This window comes from Micropterus salmoides, unplaced genomic scaffold, assembly GCF_014851395.1.
Source record: "Micropterus salmoides isolate LMB-PRFRI ecotype aquatic unplaced genomic scaffold, ASM1485139v1 Ms_hic_scaffold_16, whole genome shotgun sequence".
Classification (NCBI taxonomy): Eukaryota; Metazoa; Chordata; class Actinopteri; order Centrarchiformes; family Centrarchidae; genus Micropterus; species Micropterus salmoides.
The window spans coordinates 926,854-946,756 of record NW_024040707.1 but is presented as its reverse complement, the minus strand read 5'-3'; the positions used below and the strand labels follow the sequence as shown (position 1 = coordinate 946,756).

General features: G+C 43.1%; 2 protein-coding genes and 2 non-coding genes across 4 annotated transcripts in view; 1 reads left to right on the top strand and 3 right to left on the bottom strand.

Annotated features, from left to right (window-relative positions):
• The first annotated feature begins 6,924 nt into the window (after positions 1 to 6,924).
• LOC119905551 lies at positions 6,925 to 9,683 on the top strand. Its single transcript, XM_038722702.1, has 4 exons — positions 6,925 to 7,391; positions 7,717 to 8,016; positions 8,177 to 8,232; positions 8,985 to 9,683. The coding sequence occupies exons 1-4, from the start codon at positions 6,963 to 6,965 to the stop codon at positions 9,067 to 9,069; spliced, it is 870 nt and encodes a 289-aa protein (XP_038578630.1). The 5' UTR covers positions 6,925 to 6,962; the 3' UTR covers positions 9,070 to 9,683.
• Positions 9,684 to 10,059: 376 nt separating this feature from the next.
• On the bottom strand, positions 10,060 to 10,131 carry trnaw-cca. Its single transcript has one exon. It is a non-coding gene; the product is annotated as a tRNA-Trp (tRNA).
• A 1,048-nt stretch (positions 10,132 to 11,179) lies between these two features.
• On the bottom strand, positions 11,180 to 11,251 carry trnaq-uug. Its single transcript has one exon. It is a non-coding gene; the product is annotated as a tRNA-Gln (tRNA).
• Positions 11,252 to 12,303: 1,052 nt separating this feature from the next.
• Positions 12,304 to 19,903, bottom strand: part of cacna1fb (calcium channel, voltage-dependent, L type, alpha 1F subunit) — a 90,583-nt gene continuing 82,983 nt past the window's right edge. Inside the window, exons 48-51 of the mRNA XM_038721757.1 lie at positions 19,640 to 19,838; positions 14,091 to 14,153; positions 13,871 to 13,971; positions 12,304 to 13,796 (exon numbers count right to left, since the gene is read on the bottom strand). Coding sequence (XP_038577685.1) covers positions 13,533 to 13,796; positions 13,871 to 13,971; positions 14,091 to 14,153; positions 19,640 to 19,838 — 627 coding nt within the window. The 3' untranslated portion in view covers positions 12,304 to 13,532. The remainder of the gene's footprint in view (positions 13,797 to 13,870; positions 13,972 to 14,090; positions 14,154 to 19,639; positions 19,839 to 19,903) is intronic.

Sequence of the window (19,903 nt, the reverse complement as noted above, 5' to 3'; positions counted from 1 at the left end):
GGACGAAATGTCTTCCAGTATCTTCAACCAAGTCCAGTTGCCCTTGACTTTGCTCCTAATGTTTGACTCTGACTACATCCAATACTGTGTCACAATATTAGAGTAAAGCTAGCTTAAATTGCCATTTTCAAAGGAAATGTTGGGATTCCCATTGACACACACCCTTCATACACACACAATACATTATAATTCATTCATTATAGTTTGATGGGGTTAGGGTTTAAGGGATAAATAACCATCGGTAGAGGTACCGACAATGTAAATTTTTGATAGGAAGGTCCTAGAACAATAGTAGTTGAACCATTGGAATCAGGAGAGCCAATCCATCTAATATGCTATTGTTGGGGTTCAAAAGTGAAGTTGTTTTTTTCCATTGACTCCATATAGGAAGGTTGTAAGACAATTGGAGTAGCTCCATTGGACTCTGGGGTCATGCTGGTAGTTGGGGAAGCGGGAACTTGGACTAAGTTGGATGTTAGCAGTCCAATGCAAAATCCACACAAAAGTTATGTTAAGGCGCCTAGGGTTAGGGGGATTAATGTTGACTCTCCCCTGCTGTCCAATGATTACATGGTTTTGAGACGGAGAGTCAAAGGCAAGGCACGGGCCAACGCATGTCACTCATGGGGGGAGGGAAATAAAACCCAAAACCAAAGGTGTCATTTACACTGGGGACATGTCCCCACCACTTTTCTAAAGCATTTGGTTATAATGTTCTGAAAAACCAAGCGAACCAAGAAACTTTAACGGTTTATTTGGACTAAAGAGAACATGCAATGCAGTTTAGATACAGAAAGACACAATGTGCATTGTCCAAAAAAAGTAACTTAAACAAAAAAAACTATTATTGATCCTAAAATTACACAAAAACATGCATGTGCCGATCAGTAACTTGAACAAATTCTTGACACAGTTTCTTCTTGTCCTAGTTATCCATTCTTTCTCTGTGAATATGACAAACAGCCACACTGTTGAGTCGGGTTTGTGATGTTGAAGAGTGCAGCCAGGTCTTCAGGCGTCTCAAGGCACTGAAGCTTCAGCAGATGAGGCAGGAACCACAAGCAACAAACGCAGAAGTGCCTCAACTTGACTGAAGACCACGGACCTCGGGAACCATGTTCCTCATGATTTCGGACACTTCTGAGCAGGTTTTGTAGGTGTAATTGGCAGTGATCACGGCCAGCTGCACCTTTAGGGATTGGAACTGCAGCTCTGGATACAGGTCAACCATGTCATCAACTTAACCAGAGAGTAGGACTTTCTCCAGCTTGACCAGGTGCTGTAGCCCTTCCTGTTCGGCTTTGTCAGCTGTGTTGTTACAATGACAATGTGAAGGACTCGGAAGAACTGTACACGGCAGTACTCCCGATCTTTGGATGGAACGTAGGGCTCAGCTGCGCCAGCATGTCTCCTCTTCGGCTTTCGTAAGTGTGGCATCTTTATTGGTTCAATGTCCAAAGACGTAACCAAATCACTTGCACTGGTGTAGATTGTGATGAATGCTTCTTCTGTTCGTTGGCTCAAAAAAGCGTTTTTTCACACAGTCAACTACACTTCACATGCCTCCAACTGTTTTCCCTCTCCCCTGCAGTAAAGTGTTCAGGCCCTCTAACCCCATCATCACCTCTTTTGACAGAAATAGGCCAAGGACTGTGGTGCCCTTTTGGAACCGCTCATGAAGCCCATTAGCTCTAGAAGCTGTGTCGGATGTGCTGGATGAAGCCATCTCTTCCAGTGCAGCCAAGACTGCCTCGTATTGACCAAGGATAGCGTCAATGGCTGGGCTGCGCACTGTCCATCGTGTTGGGCACAAAGGTTTGAGTGTGATGTAGGAAATACTTGTGGACTTTGCAACAGACTTGAAAATGGTCTTAAATTTGCCCGATTGTCCAAACAAACACCCCAACTCATGTGTCCACTGCAATGCATCCCTCACAATCGGTGCGGTTGAGCAGGCTGCTTGCGTGACCAGGTTGACGCAGTGAGGCCCACAGTGAACATAAACAGCAAGTGGCTGTTCTTTTCTGATGTGAGCCTGTACTCCTGACAGATGTCCTCGCATATTGGCTGCTCCAGCATAGGTCTGGTCACGCAGTCCTGAAAGGGGTGGGTTCAGGCGGGGTAGCACGTCAGAGACAATCTTGGTGGTGGAAGAAGTTTCGTAGATGACAATGAATTCCTTTCGTGGTTCCAAGTCGGAATCAACTTAGCGGAGACAGAGGGACTCCTGCTCTGTGCCACTATCGTCCTGTGTTCCATTAATATTGGACCACTGTAAAGCCAGGATTTCCTCTGCAATGTTGTGAATTTGATGCTCATTAAACTTAGCATTTCTTTTTGAAGGACAGGGCTGGTGTAGCTGTGGTTCCGTTTCAACCAGTGTCCAAGTGCAGGATCACCCTCTGCCTTAAGAAGGAGAAGGTAGTGGAAGCTCCCCTCTTCATTTCCATGCCCTCTTAAAGCTAGGCCTTGTTGGGCCAAGTACTCAACAGAGCTTTATATTTTTAGTAACCTTGACCTGACCTCCTGTTGTGCCCTTGCCAAAACACTGGATAGTTGGACATTTATTGATTTTGGCTTATAAATGTCTCAGCTTTTTCTCCTGCTCTCCATCCTCTCCTGGAGTTGAAACTTGCTGCTGCTGATTCTAATGCAAAATTGTGAAAAAATGTTAACCCAGGACTTTACAGATTACACTCAACTACGGCTAAGCAACAAAACTGTTCTTGTTCATTAGATAATAGAGGTAATCGGCAGGCGTACTGTTAAATCATAATGTAACGTTGATTAGATGGACTGATTAGCTAGTTAGCTAGAATAGCTAGTTTTGCAAACATATTAAGTGCCTCTTATTGCTGGATTTTACAGTAGGCCTTCTAGGTAGTTTCTAATGTCTTCTCCCTTCTTCCTCTTGGACATTGTGCAGTTTGTGTAGCTGTAAATTAGGTTACTGCAGGTTAAATGTTTAGCAACTGTATTTTTCTACAATTGGTTATCCTGTGCAGTGTTGCCATATTGGACTACTTTTTATTACATTGGGCTGGTAGATATAATGTGGGCTGCTTTTGTCAACATTTGGCAGGATTTGGATTGAAAATATTGTAAAACTTACATTTACATTTACTCATTTGGCAGAAGCTTTTATCCAAAGCGACTTACATTTGAGGAACAACATACAAGCATCAATAATAATAATAATAATAATCCTTATTTGTAGAGCACTTTTCAAAAACAAGTTACAAAGTGCTTTAACAAGTGTAAAGAATAATACAAAAAAAAACAAGATAAGAGCATGAAAAATTAATATAAAATTAGTAAAATAGAATAAAATAAAAGGGATAAAATAAAGTCAAATAAGATCGGGAAAAGCTCTCCTATAAAAGTATGTTTTAAGAAGGGACTTAAAAGAGTTCACTGACTCAGCCGACCTGATTTCCTCGGGCAGGCTGTTCCAGAGCCTCGGGGCCCTGACAGCAAACGCTCTGTCCCCTTTAGTTTTCAGTCGAGACTCTGGAACAGACAACAGACCTCTGCCCGAGGATCTCAAGGTACGTGCTGGTGTGTATGGGACTAAAAGGTCAGAAATATAACAAGGCGAGAGGCCATGAAGAGCTTTAAAAGTGATCAATAGAATTTTAAAGTCAATTCTAAAACATACTGGGAGCCAGTGTAATGAAGCTAAAATAGGAGTAATGTGGTCATATTTCTTTGTTCTGGTTAAAAGCCTGGCAGCTGAGTTCTGGACAGTCTGGAGTCGATCAATAGATTTTTGGGTTAAACGGGTGAAAAGGCTGTTGCAATAATCCAGGCGTGATGAGATGAAGGCGTGTAAAATGGTCTCGGTGTCCTTAAAAGTTAACATAGATCGAATTTTTGCTATATTTCTAAGTTGATAAAAACATGATTGAACAAGCTTTGTGGTGTGCTGCTCGAAATTTAAATTACTATCAAACCAAACACCAAGGTTCTTTGCAACAGGCTTAATGTGATTTACTAGGGAACCAGCAGATGGCAGTATTTGATTTGCCATCTGCTGGGACCCGATGACCAGGATTTCTGTTCAAAAGAGCATCAACTACAGATCTACAACTGACAGTACATACTAGTAAGAGCAGCAATAAATACTAGTAAGAGCTCATAGTTCATATCACATCAACTAACTAACTCTCATTTTATGATTAAAAACACAAATAATATTTTTTTATAAACTTTGCTGTGTACTCCCTCAAATATTTGATTGACATGAGTTGTATTCGATCATCGTAAGGAATGAGGAGGAACCTACATACTTACCCTGACGTGATTGGCTACTGACCAATGTCAGTCATATATAAGGGGTGGTGGCGCATAGATAAGATGCATTTGGTGTGGGAGACCTGGGTTCAATTCCCCCTGTGAGACATCCACCATTGTGTCCCTGAGCAAGACACTTAACCCCTAGTGCGACCTCTGACATGTATAGCAATTGTAAGTTGCTTTGGGTAAAAGCGTCAGCTAATTGAATAAATGTAATGTAATACTGAACTCTACATTAAAAAAGTCAGAATTCTGAGAACAAAGTCAGAAGCATGGGTATCTGTAAGGGTCCCATGTGAAAGTCACATTTTTTCTCAGAACTCACATTTTTCACAAAAAAATTCACATGTGGCCCTAATCCCCTTCCATAGATGTTGATCAATGGTACAGGTAGGGGAATTTTTATATAGCATATTTGCACTGTGATAGATTTAGTTAATTGTAGCCGATTAAGTAATTTACAGATCAATAAAAAAGAATTGGCTTTGTGTGTGTGTGCGTGAGAGAGAGGGCCTGCATCCTGTAGCTGAAATAGTTTGGATTTTGGTGTGTTTTTTTTTTTGTGGCATAAATAATGAAAGTATTTATTTCACGGCACTTTATGGTGGTTACGCTGCGATGACAGAGGAGGAGTTCACATTTTGTGGATTTGGTTGACTGACTGCACTGCATTCTCTGTGGGTTGCAAATCAATAGCCTGTTCTATCTGGTGTTATTTGATGCAGATATGTTGCGTTGTATGTTTATGGTGTGTTTTCCTTACATATGTAATGGATTTCATTGTAATCACTGGGTTGACTTAACGCGTAGCTGTTTTCTACAGTATGGTGCTTTGGCACTGTTCGGTTGAGCTGGTGTTGCAGGGGTGGATGTGATGGACTGTTACATAATGCAGTCGACATTGTTGAGTGTTTTATGCTGAGTTTTGTCGTGTTGTCGACTGGCCTACGCTATGCCCATTTTTGATGCGCCGTTAATCAATATTTTTCCCGTCCTGCTGTCATTTTTTTTCATCTGATCTTTTGTCCCCACCACTTTTCAACATAAACTGACGCCCGTGCCCAAGACAGTCCTGACCCGTCGAGGCATGGACTCCGCCAGACCTCTGAAGTGTCAGCCGCAGATCCTTTAAGTCCTGTAAGTTGTGAGGTGGGGCCTCCATGTATCGGACTTCTTCCAGCACATCCCAGAGATGCTCCAAGGCCAAGTCAACACTTTGAACTTGTTGTGTTCCTCAGACCACTCCTGAACAACTTTTGCTTTGTGGCAGGGAGCATTATCCTGCTGCAAGGGGCCACTGCCATCAGGGAATACCGTTTCCATGAAAGGTATCACTAAAAACAGTATTCCAAACACCCAGATTGGGAGCTGAGAGGTGGACGATCCTTCCCCCAGTCCCCAAATCTGCCCTGAACAAGAATAAAATGACTGCCGGGCACAACCCTGGTATACAATGGGGTTCTCCCTTCTCGTTGGTGCCCCGGCCCCCCGAGGCTCGGGCCCTCGCTCTGTGTGTTTGTGAGAGATCGGAAGCGTGTGTTGATGTGTTTGTGGAGGGTCTGGGTGGTTGTGTGATTAGCTCTGACATTAGGCCAACCATCACACAGTGGATGTCAGTATCAGTTCCACTGTGCAAACTAAACCGGTATAAAAATTCTTTTGTTCCTGTGTCTACACGTATGTTGAATAACAGTCTATCTTATTAATTTTAAATCTTTAAATTAATTGTCTTTCCTCTTTTTATACTTTTTATACTTGTATATTGTATATTTCTATGTACATGCAGCAACCATGCAGTCCAAAACAAATTTCCTTTCGAGGACAATAAAGTATACTACTACTACTACTACTACAGTCGTTTCATGGACTTACTCAAAATGAGCAAACAATTTAAAGTTTTTACAACAATAATAATAAAATGATGCTATACATAGCAACATACACCGATCAGAACAACCCTGACCTGTCGAGACATGGACTCCACTAGACCTGTGAAGGTGTGCTGTGGTATCTGGCAGCAGATCCTTTAAGTCCTGTAAATAACGAGGAGACGCTTCCATGGATCGGACTTGTTTGTCCGACACATCCCACAGATTTAGATCTGGATTGAGATCTGGTGAATTTGGAGGCCACAAACCATTCTTGAACCACTTTTGCTTTACGGCAGGGAGCATTATCCTGCTGGGAATACTGTTTTTAGTGATACCTTTCATGGAAACGGTATTCCCTGATGGCAGTGGCCCCTTTCAGCAGAATAATGCTCCCTGCCACAAAGCAAAAGTAGTTCAGGAGTGGTTTGAGGAACACAACAAGTTCAAAGTGTTGACTTGGCCTTGGAGCATCTCTAATGTACATTTACTTGAGTAAATTTGTCTAATGGTAACTTTTACTTTCACTTTAATAAAGATTTTCAGTACTCTACACACCACTGAGTTTAGTAAGATGAAAGAAAAGAAGAAGGTAAAACTACCAGAAGAAGCAGGTTTCCAGTTCTACAGACTACAGAAAACCAGAAAACTCAACAAGTGAAATCTCATGTGAGTACTTGCAGGTCCTGAACCGTGCTGCCGCTTTCTTCCTGCCATGAACAGGAAACGTGGTTTCCTGTAAGTATATTAAGAGGTTACAAGCAGCAGCTCTCAGCAGATCGGAACTTTGCACCAAAGATGAAGAACATTTGGTCAAAATTCCCTCTCAAACAACTCAGCACCTACGTCGCGATCATTGTGATTTTTATTCACAATAATGTGCTTGACAAGGATTTGCAGTGCTCGTGCAAAAAACCAACTCGTGACTGCGATTTTTACATGACTATGCCGTTTTTTATTGTATTTGTTTTACAACTCTGGACGGACAGGACATTTCAGAGAACCTGGACGTATACGTGCAAGTTTTTCTGGGTTTTATTTTATCACATTATCAAGGCGGCTTTCATCGGTCTGCTGTGGGTTGTATCTGTGTTAATCGATGGGCACTGGTATGTTTGCTGTCAAAATGATCAGTCTAACAAACAGAAATATTTAGCCTGCAAAGCCAAGAATGAAATCACAGCTGAGGAACAACAAATCATCACTGAACTGAAGAACGAGTCCTGGGTGAGTTTCTCTTGTTTTATACGCATCATGCCAGTCAGCTCGTGTTATTCTTTTATTTTATTGTGTTGTTATCAAGAGCTAATGTTTGATTCAAGATGTGCCTTGTGCTGCACGTGCACAGGATGCAGTGTTGTGGTTAGTGGGTTCAAGGCTGCGGAACGAGGCTTTCTGAAAAATCATTATCATATTTTACATTTGTTGCGTCAGAAGTTTCTAAAGGTGCACCAGCCTGAGACAATAAACTGATGATCTGGTAACTGGAGTAAAATGCTGTTTCTCAGTTTCTGTGGAGATAATAAAACCACTTTTATTGCCTCTTTTTCAGATTATTGGTATCTCTCTTCTCTTTGGTACCCTTTGTGCGGCTGCCTTAATGTCATCGTTTGGAAAGCATTGTTTTAAGAATTCAGCGTGCTGCAACAGAAAAAATCTATATCTCAAAGTGATTTTGGACGAGGAGAAAAATGTGCTGAAAGAGGTTTTGACAAAAGCAGCGAAAGACGCTTTGACTGAAAAAGTCGAGAACAAAATACGAAGCGAACAGTGGGAAGGCTGTTTTGATGTTGCTAAAAATCTGATTAAAGAAGATTCCACTCGGCCGACACTCAGAGCAGCAGAAAACCAGGTAAATATTCAGCACCTGTTGAGCTTTATTTGTCTTTATTGGTCCACTTTAGTCCAAGTGAGTTTTATTTTGGTGATCCTCTGACTCTCTCTGGGCTTTCCCCACATCTGATGCAATGCATTAATTGTACATGTGCTAATCTTACGTCATTTAAATTCAGGAGCAACAACAGCAACAACGGACGGAACAACAGTCGGAGCAACAGCAGCAACCCAGGTCTGTTTCTGAGCTAACAACTCAGCTAATCAGCTAGCTCACTAATATGGGGCACCAAATGTAAAAATTCAGATAGAATTTTATATACAGATTTAACATTTAGATTTAGATATAATATTTAGATTTAGCATTTCGATTAAACATTAATAATTAATATTTAGATTTAGATTTATCATTTAGATTTAACATTTAGATTAAGCATTTAGATTTATCATTTAGATTTAACATTTAAATTAAGCATGTAGATTAAGCAGTTAGATTTAGATTTATCATTTAGATTTAATATTTAGATTTAGATTTATCATTTAGATTTAACATTTAGAATTAATATTTAGATTTAGATTTATCATTTAGATTTAACATTTAGAATTAATATTTAGATTTAGATTTATCATTTAGATTTAACATTTAAATTAAGCATTTAGATTAAGCAGTTAGATTTAGATTTATCATTTAGAGTTAATATTTAGATTTAGATTTATCATTTAGATTTAACATTTAAATTAAGCATTTAGATTTAACATTTAAATTAAGCATTTAGATTTAACATTTAGATTTAGGAAATTATCACCTTTATAGTTGTATCTGATTTTTTACATTTGGCGCCCCATACACCATAATATCTGCTCAGCTGACCATCATTGTCTTCATCAGCACAGTTTCCTACAATTTTAGAAGAAGAGCCCAAACTGTGAAAGTAGATCATATGTTGTATCACGGTAAACAGTGGGTGAAATGTTTTGATGTTGCAGAAGAACTGATCCCACTCAACCAAGACGTCCTGAAGCAGTAGGAGGGAACCAGGTAAAGTACCAACACCTGTTGGCTCCATGTTGAGCTTCATAAAGACCCATGTTGTCTGAACAGAGCTGAAGATCTTCTGTGTTTGTCTCATTCATCACCACTAATAAATCAGAGTAATGTTCTGTTTAGATCACAGTTAGCGTGCTCTCCAAAGTCTCTGCTGTTATGTGCTGTGAGTCAAAGATGAAATTCTTTTCTGTTGTTGTGAAGTTACACCAACACAGTTTAACCTTTTATATTAAGTAAGCACTAAAACGCATTAGTGAGAGTGTTTCATTATAACAGAACACATGTTCAGGCTGTGTTCTGGCTGCCGGCCAAAGTGATCACATTGTTCTGCTCACATGTGACTCAGATCAGATTTGTTTATCACAGTGTGAACAGCCCAAGTCACGTTGAATCTGATCTCTCCAGTTCAGATTTTGGCCAAATCAGATACGAGTCAGATATTTTGAAATGCAACCTCAGCCTGAACAGTCAGATCAGAGTTTATGCAACTCTGTAGACTCTAGTGTGACCGTTCTCACAACAAGGAACACTAACGAACCAGCGGTATCGATGACCCGGGATAACGACCCCACTGAGGTTAAATAGCTGAGTTTCCCTGCCAGTCAGTCAGAACTGAAGAAGTCCTTTGGATGAGGGACGAAACGTCTTCCAGTATCTTCAACCAAGTCCAGTTGCCCTTGATTTTAACCTTCGTTGGAGAACTATGACCTGGATGACTGAGAACCTTCACAAACAATAATAATAATCATAATAATACATTTTATTTGTGGGCGCCTTTCATAGCACTCAAAGACACCTTACAGATTATATCATTATGTACATGTTGAAGGTGGATGGATGATATACAGGTACACATACACATACATGCATACATGTACACATGTACACAGTGTGATGGAGCATAGTGCAAAGGATGCTGGAAAAAATAAATAAGACCTATGACGTGAGGTAGGTGTATTGGTATACAGTATATACAATATGACATAGTATGAACAGCACGGAAATAGAGAAATATGACCCCAATGTGATTTGAACACGCAACCTTCTGATCTGGAGTCAGACGCACTACCGTTGCGCCATGAGGTCATACCGAGAAGGGCAGGGACTCAGTCGTACGGATGCATAGAGGGAGGGAGTTTCAAAGGTGAGGCGCACAATAGCTGAAGGCTCTGAACCCCATAGTGGACATGCAGGCAGAAGGAATGGAAAGTAGTGAGGAAGAATAGGATCGGAGAGTTCGGGATGGGGCGTAGGGCTGAAGGAGTTCAAAGAGATAAGGAGGAGCAAAATTATGGAGAGCTTTGAAGGTGAGGAGTAGAATTTTAAAATCAATACAGAATTTGACAGGGAGCCACAACAGTTGTGTTAGAAGTGGAGTAATGTGTTCAGAGACTGGGGTTCTGGTGAGAATACGGGCAGCAAAGTTTGGACATTTTGCTAGGGTGGATTTGGAGCCAACAAGGAGAATTTCAGTTTTATCACCGTTTAGTTTGAGGAAGTTTTGAGTGAACCAGGTTTTAACTTCATCTAAGCAGTCAATTAGAGAAGACGGAGGGAGCAGAGACGTAGGTTTGGTGGACAAGTAGAGCTGGGTGTCATCGGCATAGCAGTGAAATTGGATATTATATTTCCTGAGAATAGAACCAAGGGGAAGTAGATAAATTATAAAAAGGAGGGGACCCGGGAATGATCCCTGGGGAACACCATTGGTGACAGGGGAGAGTTGTGATCGAACATTTTTAAGTTGTACAAACTGAGTGCGGCCAGACAGGTATGATGTGAACCAGTTCAGTGATGTGTTGATGATACCAATGGAAGCTAGACGGTCCAGGAGGATATTGTATAGAGATTGTATCAAAGGCAGCAGTTAAATCGAGAAGGATCAGTATGGTAAGAAGACCTGAGTCAGCAGCCATTAGTAGGTCATTAGTGACCTTGACTAGGGCTGTTTCTGTGCTGCGGAGAGGCCGAAAAAGGGGTCTATGGACGATGCTGTGAAACTGGGCTTAACGTTATTTGGAAGGGTAAACATCTCTGCCCAACAAGCGCTCCATTGAGCAGCAAACAGGTGGAGGAAAACAGCGACGAGCTCACTGACAGCGATGACCAAATTAAGTGACTCCTGCCTAAAGACAGGTTTCACCGAGATTTGAACTCGGATCACTGGATTCAAGGTCCAGAGTGCTAACCATTACACCATGGAACCACTACACAGATCAGGGAGGCAGTTTCTTGCATCATATCACCATGTATATATTATCTATGCAGAGAACAGACATGGGAGAGCTGTTGGGTTTGTCTGTTCCTCACCCAGTTGAATTCCTCCCCAAGCTGTTTTGTGTTTCAGGTAATGATTGTGTTTAAACCTACATGTTGAATTGGTGATCATTAGCATCTGTATAATTAATTAATCAAACAGGTGACGATAAACCTAAAAAATCCCTGACTTTGTGCAAGTGCACCTGGAAGAACTGATGCTATTTTAAAAGCAAAGGGTGGTCACACCAAATATTACATGAGAGGCTAGAGAACAACTTCTTCTTTGAAGTTGGTCATGAAACACAGTCTAACTTTCCACATCCAACAAGATCAGACAACATTGTGTTATTATTAAGAATACTGTTTACATGCATGGTTGAATCGTTTGGCCTTGTCAAGTCTTCCATGAAGGCCACTCCTGACCATACCTCTCCGGACAGTAGATGGTGGACCAGGGTCCCGCTGTTTTCTGCAGCTCAAGGTTGCCCGTTCATTTGTGCTTCTTCAGAAGAGCTTGGACAGCAAATCTGGAAACCCGTTTACCTTGAAATGTCTGCAATTTCAGAACCCCGACTTTGAACCAGGAGACCGGGGTTCATGTCCCGTGTGAAACAAAAAGTCAACATTAAATATATGTCTTGGTGACGTAAGCTAAGTTACATGTTAACTGACGTACGTAGGTATTTTAACCCAAACTATGATCTTAACTTTAATAACGTGCCGTTTCAAAATGCCGATGTTTCAAAATGCTAGGATTTTCTTCTTAAAGTCTAACCAGACGTTGCATATTTGCTGTTGCTAAGCGTTGCTAACTTGACCGCGGAGACTTAATCGTCTAAAAATGAGGCTAAAGGGATACCCAGGGCGTTAAAAAGCGACGCCAAAGGGCCTTGACCAAGCATCAATATGTGACGTGTCAGGAGTGAGAACGTGTTGCCCAAACACTTCTGCAAAGACTGAACAACAGAGAAAAAGAACACAGAGTCAAACAGCAGCTTGTCTTCAGTCTTTATTTGAGGTAAACGAAGGTCAAGACGGAGCTGAACGTGGAGGTTCTCAACGTCTTCAAAGGGTTTTGGGAGGGGATCCAGGCGTGGGATTGAAAAGCCCTTAACTGCTGGGAAACTAAAAGATGACGGAAACACACAACAATTCAGACAAGACAAAACATCGAGTTCTGTGTCAGAATAAAAAATAGCAAACATTTAAAAAAAGACACGTTGACCACACTGAACAAACCGGTGCGATAAAAAAACCAACAGAGACTAAAAAGTCTTTTCAGTTCATCGTCTGATTGTAGACGGCTGAAAGTTTGAGAATAAAAATACACATTAATGAAATATGAGCAGTAAAATCCTCCGAGCGGCGCGACGAGCCACAGAGCAGGACTTCAGCACACTAACAGCATTAAAACACGTGAGATATAAAAACCTGTGAAACATCTGAAAGCAGATCGAAGCTGACAGAATCCCACCGGACGCCTCTGAGGAGGTAGGAAGGGCGGAGCATAATTCACGCCGTCCACGGACTTCAAACAGGAAACAGAATCTTAACTTAATGTTAGAAACATGTTTCCTAATCTGTGTCCCGCTTCCCGACAGCACAGCCGTGTAAAAAACAGTCAGTAATGCATTGTGGGTAAAGTGTGATTCTGTCCACTGGTAGATCGCTGATGTGACGTGTCACCGTGACGACACGACAGCGCTTACTCACACTCTGCTGGTCGTTTTTCCACGAGTTGATTCTGAAAATGTCCGTGCTCGTCTTCTTCCTTTTCCTTCCTCCTTCGTCACTTCTTGACTCTCTTTTTCTTCTTCTACAGTATTTCCTTCTCTCTTCGACGCCTTCTTTACTTTTGTTTACTCCTCCTCCTCTTCCCTTCTGATACCTACATCCTCCGTTTACTCCTTCTGAACGTTTCCCGTTAAAATGTTATGCTTTGTGTCTCAACCTTTCTCCTTCCTTCTTTACCTCCTAAATGTTTCATCTTTTGTCTCTCAAACGTTCTCTCCTTCTTTCTCTTCGTCCTTTCTTAACCTTTCCAACATTCCTCCTAAAATCAGTCCATTAAACCACTAAATTAACCTCCCTCTACACTCCCCATTGGTCAAAATCTTGCCAGACACGTTACTTCGATTAAACCCCGCCTCCCTGTGTCATGCATCTTATTGGTCAAATGCCTTGTCAATCATTGATGACGCAGTCTTATCCCTAATTGGTCCAGAGCATCAGAATGATGTCACACAGGTCATCTCGTCCGCCAGCTCGTCCTCCTCGCGGCCCATCCTGATTGGCTCCTCGTCACTATAGAGTGCGGCGGGGTCGACGGCAGCGTTGCCGAGGATACCGTGGCTCCCCGTGCCGAGCAGGTCGCTGGCGGCCGACTCCATCTCGTCCACGGTCATGTGACACGCGTCTGCGATCTCCCGCTTCGCAAACGCCACAAACTTTGGATCCCGAGCGTAAAGACCGAGACCCTCCGAGATCAGAACCTGCGGAGAGAAATAGAGTCAGAGACGACAGACCGACAGGTGCTGATCAATATAACCAATTAATGCTTCCTCACCGCCTCCACCAGACTGTCGGCTGACCCTCGTTTCTCGGTGAGCTGAGCGCCGAGCTGCGAGGGAACTCGCAGGGTGGTGTACGCTCTGTACGGAGGCGGAGCTACAACACAACAACAGTCACATGACACCTTCAGATGAACCATAACAAAGATAACAGGGTCACATTTGAAATAAGCATTTTTAAACCATGTCACAGGTGATTTTGTGTTTGTGTCCCACCTGATGTCCCTGCAGGGCCACCGTACCACGCCTGTCTGGGTGCGGCACCTGTCACATTGACACCTGGCAGATGAAACACACCAACACACCTGGTGAGTTAAAGTTCAGTAACATATGTTCATCATGTTAGCACAGAGCGCGTTAGTGAGGGCTAATGTGTTAGCTTGTATCACTGAACATTGTTTACCCTGACACGTTAGCATTATGCTCGCAATGTGTGTGCTAGCAAGATGCCAACATGGTGTGAAAGCAGAACTGTAGATTTTAACAGTGAGTTACCCCTAAAAGTTAGCTCCTAGCTAGTGCCTGTGAACAACCTGTTCTCACTCCAAAGTCGTCACATATGGATGGTCAAGACCCCTTAGTGTCATATTTCAACTAACTCTAACCAAGCGGTTTCGGTGTCTAAACCTGACAAAGCGGTTTCGGTGTCTAAACATGACCAAGCGTTTTGTTGTCTAAATCTGACAAAGCGCTTTCAGTGTCTAAACCTGACCAAGTGCTTTCGGTGTCTAAACAACCTGACCAAGTGTTTTCGGTGTCTAAATCTGACAAAGCACTTTTGGTGTCTAAACCTGACAAAGCGCTTTCAGTGTCTAAACCTGACCAAGCGTTTTGGTGTCTAAACCTGACCAAGCGTTTTGGTGTCTAAACCTGACAAAGCGCTTTCAGTGTCTAAACCTGACAAAGCGCTTTTGGTGTCTAAACCTGACAAAGCGCTTTCAGTGTCTAAACCTGACAAAGCGCTTTCAGTGTCTAAACCTGACCAAGCGTTTTGGTGTCTAAACCTGACAAAGCGGTTTCGGTGTCTAAACCTGACCAAGCGTTTTGGTGTATAAACCTGACAAAGCGCTTTCAGTGTCTAAACCTGACCAACTGCTTTTGGTGTCTAAACCTGAAAAAGCGTTTTCGGTGTCTAAATCTGACAAAGCGCTTTCAGTGTCTAAACAACCTGACCAAGCGTTTTGGTGTCTAAACCTGACCAAGCGGTTTTGGTGTCTACGCCTGACCAAGTGCTTTCGGTGTCTAAACAACCTGACCAAGCGTTTTGGTGTCTAAACCTGACCAAGCGTTTTGGTGTCTAAACCTGACCAAGCGGTTTTGGTGTCTACGCCTGACCAAGTGCTTTCGGTGTCTAAACAACCTGACCAAGCGTTTTGGTGTCTAAACCTGACCAAGCGTTTTGGTGTCTAAACCTGACCAAGCGGTTTTGGTGTCTAAACAACCTGACCAAGCGTTTTGGTGTCTAAACCTGACAAAGCGGTTTTGGTGTCTAAACAACCTGACCAAGCGTTTTGGTGTCTAAACCTGACCAAGCGTTTTGGTGTCTAAACCTGACCAAGCGGTTTTGGTGTCTACGCCTGACCAAGTGCTTTCGGTGTCTAAACAACCTGACCAAGCGTTTTGGTGTCTAAACCTGACCAAGCGGTTTTGGTGTCTAAACCTGACAAAGCGTTTTCGGTGTCTAAACCTGACCAAGCGGTTTTGGTGTCTAAACCTGACCAAGCGGTTTTGGTGTCTAAACCTGACCAAGCGGTTTTGGTGTCTAAACCTGACAAAGCGTTTTGGTGTCTAAACCTGACCAAGCGGTTTTGGTCTCTAAACCTGAGAAAGCGTTTTGGTGTCTAAACCTGACAAAGCGTTTTGGTGTCTAAACCTGACCAAGCGGTTGTCTAAACCTGACAAAGCGCTTTTGGTGTCTAAACCTGACCAAGCGGTTTTGGTGTCTAAACCTGACAAAGCGGTTTTGGTCTCTAAACCTGACAAAGCGTTTTGGTGTCTAAACCTGACCAAGTGGTTGTCTAAACCTGACAAAGCGCTTTTGGTGTCTAAACCTGACCAAGTGGTTTTGGTGTCTAAACCTGACCAAGCGGTTGTCTAAACCTGACAAAGCGTTTTCGGTGTCTAAACCTGACAAAGCGTTTTGGTGTCTAAACCTGACCAAGCGTTTTGGTGTCTAAACCTGACCAAGCGGTTTTGGTGTCTACGCCTGACCAAGTGCTTTCGGTGTCTAAACAACCTGACCAAGCGTTTTGATGTCTAAACCTGACCAAGCGGTTTTGGTGTCTACGCCTGACCAAGTGCTTTCGGTGTCTAAACAACCTGACCAAGCGTTTTGGTGTCTAAACCTGACCAAGCGGTTTTGGTGTCTAAACCTGACAAAGCGTTTTGGTGACTAAACCTGACCAAGCGGTTTTGGTGTCTAAACCTGACAAAGCGTTTTGGTGTCTAAACCTGACCAAGCGTTTTGGTGTCTAAACCTGACCAAGCGGTTTTGGTGTCTACGCCTGACCAAGTGCTTTCGGTGTCTAAACAACCTGACCAAGCGTTTTGATGTCTAAACCTGACCAAGCGGTTTTGGTGTCTACGCCTGACCAAGTGCTTTCGGTGTCTAAACAACCTGACCAAGCGTTTTGGTGTCTAAACCTGACAAAGCGGTTTTGGTGTCTAAACAACCTGACCAAGCGTTTTGGTGTCTAAACCTGACCAAGCGTTTTGGTGTCTAAACCTGACCAAGCGGTTTTGGTGTCTACGCCTGACCAAGTGCTTTCGGTGTCTAAACAACCTGACCAAGCGTTTTGGTGTCTACGCCTGACCAAGTGCTTTCGGTGTCTAAACAACCTGACCAAGCGTTTTTGGTGTCTACGCCTGACCAAGTGCTTTCGGTGTCTAAACAACCTGACCAAGCGTTTTGGTGTCTAAACCTGACCAAGCGGTTTTGGTGTCTAAACCTGACAAAGCGTTTTGGTGTCTAAACCTGACCAAGCGGTTTTGGTGTCTAAACCTGACAAAGCGTTTTCGGTGTCTAAACCTGACCAAGCGGTTTTGGTGTCTAAACCTGACCAAGCGGTTTTGGTGTCTAAACCTGACCAAGCGGTTTTGGTGTCTAAACCTGACAAAGCGTTTTGGTGTCTAAACCTGACCAAGCGGTTTTGGTCTCTAAACCTGAGAAAGCGTTTTGGTGTCTAAACCTGACAAAGCGTTTTGGTGTCTAAACCTGACCAAGCGGTTGTCTAAACCTGACAAAGCGCTTTTGGTGTCTAAACCTGACCAAGCGGTTTTGGTGTCTAAACCTGACAAAGCGGTTTTGGTCTCTAAACCTGACAAAGCGTTTTGGTGTCTAAACCTGACCAAGTGGTTGTCTAAACCTGACAAAGCGCTTTTGGTGTCTAAACCTGACCAAGTGGTTTTGGTGTCTAAACCTGACCAAGCGGTTGTCTAAACCTGACAAAGCGTTTTCGGTGTCTAAACCTGACAAAGCGTTTTGGTGTCTAAACCTGACCAAGCGTTTTGGTGTCTAAACCTGACCAAGCGGTTTTGGTGTCTACGCCTGACCAAGTGCTTTCGGTGTCTAAACAACCTGACCAAGCGTTTTGATGTCTAAACCTGACCAAGCGGTTTTGGTGTCTACGCCTGACCAAGTGCTTTCGGTGTCTAAACAACCTGACCAAGCGTTTTGGTGTCTAAACCTGACCAAGCGGTTTTGGTGTCTAAACCTGACAAAGCGTTTTGGTGACTAAACCTGACCAAGCGGTTTTGGTGTCTAAACCTGACAAAGCGTTTTGGTGTCTAAACCTGACCAAGCGTTTTGGTGTCTAAACCTGACCAAGCGGTTTTGGTGTCTACGCCTGACCAAGTGCTTTCGGTGTCTAAACAACCTGACCAAGCGTTTTGATGTCTAAACCTGACCAAGCGGTTTTGGTGTCTACGCCTGACCAAGTGCTTTCGGTGTCTAAACAACCTGACCAAGCGTTTTGGTGTCTAAACCTGACCAAGCAGTTTTGGTGTCTAAACCTGACCAAGCGTTTTGGTGACTAAACCTGACCAAGCGGTTTTGGTGTCTAAACCTGACAAAGCGTTTTCGGTGTCTAAACCTGACCAAGCGGTTTTGGTGTCTAAACCTGACCAAGCGGTTTTGGTGTCTAAACCTGACAAAGCGTTTTGGTGTCTAAACCTGACCAAGCGGTTGTCTAAACCTGACAAAGCGCTTTTGGTGTCTAAACCTGACCAAGCGGTTTTGGTGTCTAAACCTGACAAAGCGTTTTGGTGTCTAAACCTGACCAAGCGGTTGTCTAAACCTGACAAAGCGCTTTTGGTGTCTAAACCTGACCAAGCGGTTGTCTAAACCTGACAAAGCGCTTTTGGTGTCTAAACCTGAAAAAGCGTTTTCGGTGTCTAAACAACCTGACCAAGCGTTTTGGTGTCTAAACCTGACCAAGCGGTTTTGGTGTCTACGCCTGACCAAGTGCTTTCGGTGTCTAAACAACCTGACCAAGCGTTTTGGTGTCTAAACCTGACCAAGCGGTTGTCTAAACCTGACAAAGCGCTTTTGGTGTCTAAACCTGACCAAGCGGTCGTCTAAACCTGACAAAGCGCTTTTGGTGTCTAAACCTGACCAAGTGGTTTTGGTGTCTAAACCTGACCAAGTGGTTTTGGTGTCTAAACCTGACCAAGCGGTTGTCTAAACCTGACAAAGCGTTTTGGTGTCTAAACATGACCAAGCTGTTGTCTAAACCTGACAAAGCGCTTTTGGTGTCTAAACCTGACCAAGTGGTTTTGGTGTCTAAACCTGACCAAGCGGTTGTCTAAACCTGACAAAGCGCTTTTGGTGTCTAAACCTGACCAAGCGGTTTTGGTGTCTAAACCTGACAAAGCGTTTTGGTGTCTAAACCTGACAAAGCGTTTTGGTGTCTAAACCTGACCAAGCGGTTGTCTAAACCTGACAAAGCGCTTTTGGTGTCTAAACCTGACCAAGCGTTTTGGTGTCTAAACCTGACCAAGCGGTCGTCTAAACCTGACAAAGCGCTTTTGGTGTCTAAACCTGACCAAGTGGTTTTGGTGTCTAAACCTGACCAAGTGGTTTTGGTGTCTAAACCTGACCAAGCGGTTGTCTAAACCTGACAAAGCGTTTTGGTGTCTAAACATGACCAAGCTGTTGTCTAAACCTGACAAAGCGCTTTTGGTGTCTAAACCTGACCAAGCGGTTGTCTAAACCTGACAAAGCGCTTTTGGTGTCTAAACCTGACAAAGCGCTTTAGGTGTCTAAACTTGACCAAATTGCGACGTTTCACAACCTTTAGAACGTAAACAACGTTCCGTTTCACAACTTTAAACACTAATTTTATTTTGACGTGGTGTATTGATTCTTGCTAACTTGACCCTACACGTGGAAAAACAACGCTAAAGAACGCTAAGCGTCCACACTTTTCTGGATTATTTAGACATCTGACATCACAAGCCAATAAACCCCACATGTTTAATCTTAAACTAGGTTTGTATTTTGTAAGTTTATCATATCAACCATACATCACATGTTTTAAAACTCCTAATCTGAAAAGATGGCAGATCAATGTTGGGCAGTAAAACGTTCAATATTTCATATGAGATGTGGAGTAGATGTGTGAATATCACATGACTGTAGTTCTACTGAATTGACCAGGTGAGACATGAAAACAGGTTAATAAACTGCCTTTATTTATTTCTGCGGGTTATTTGAAAACTTTGGATCCTTTATGGTACAGGACGATACTCAGCTTGTGCCTCCTTACCTCTACCTGCTTCTCCCTTCTTCCCCTCTCCTCCTCCTCCTCCCCTTCCTCCCCCCCAGGGAGGGCTGCCTTCCTCCTCCACCAGGATGAGAGGAGCGTAGAGGAGGCGACCGCGACGAGGACACGGGTTCGCCCAGGATGCCGAGGAGGCCGCCGAGGAGCGACCGGACGACTGACGAGACTCATAACTGCTGAACGTCTGCTGAGGAAGAGGAGGGTTACGCTTAACTGATGAAGAGGGGCGAGGGTGTGTGTGTTACCTGT

Bases quoted from the DNA above. Each gene is read 5' to 3' on its own strand.
- LOC119905551 (XM_038722702.1), top strand. From the start codon at position 6,963: ATGAAGAACATTTGGTCAAAATTCCCTCTCAAACAACTCAGCACCTAC. The intron at 8,017-8,176 runs GTAAATATTCAG...ATTTAAATTCAG, and splicing joins TCAGAGCAGCAGAAAACCAG to GAGCAACAACAGCAACAACG. The intron at 8,233-8,984 runs GTCTGTTTCTGA...TTGATGTTGCAG, and splicing joins GAGCAACAGCAGCAACCCAG to AAGAACTGATCCCACTCAAC.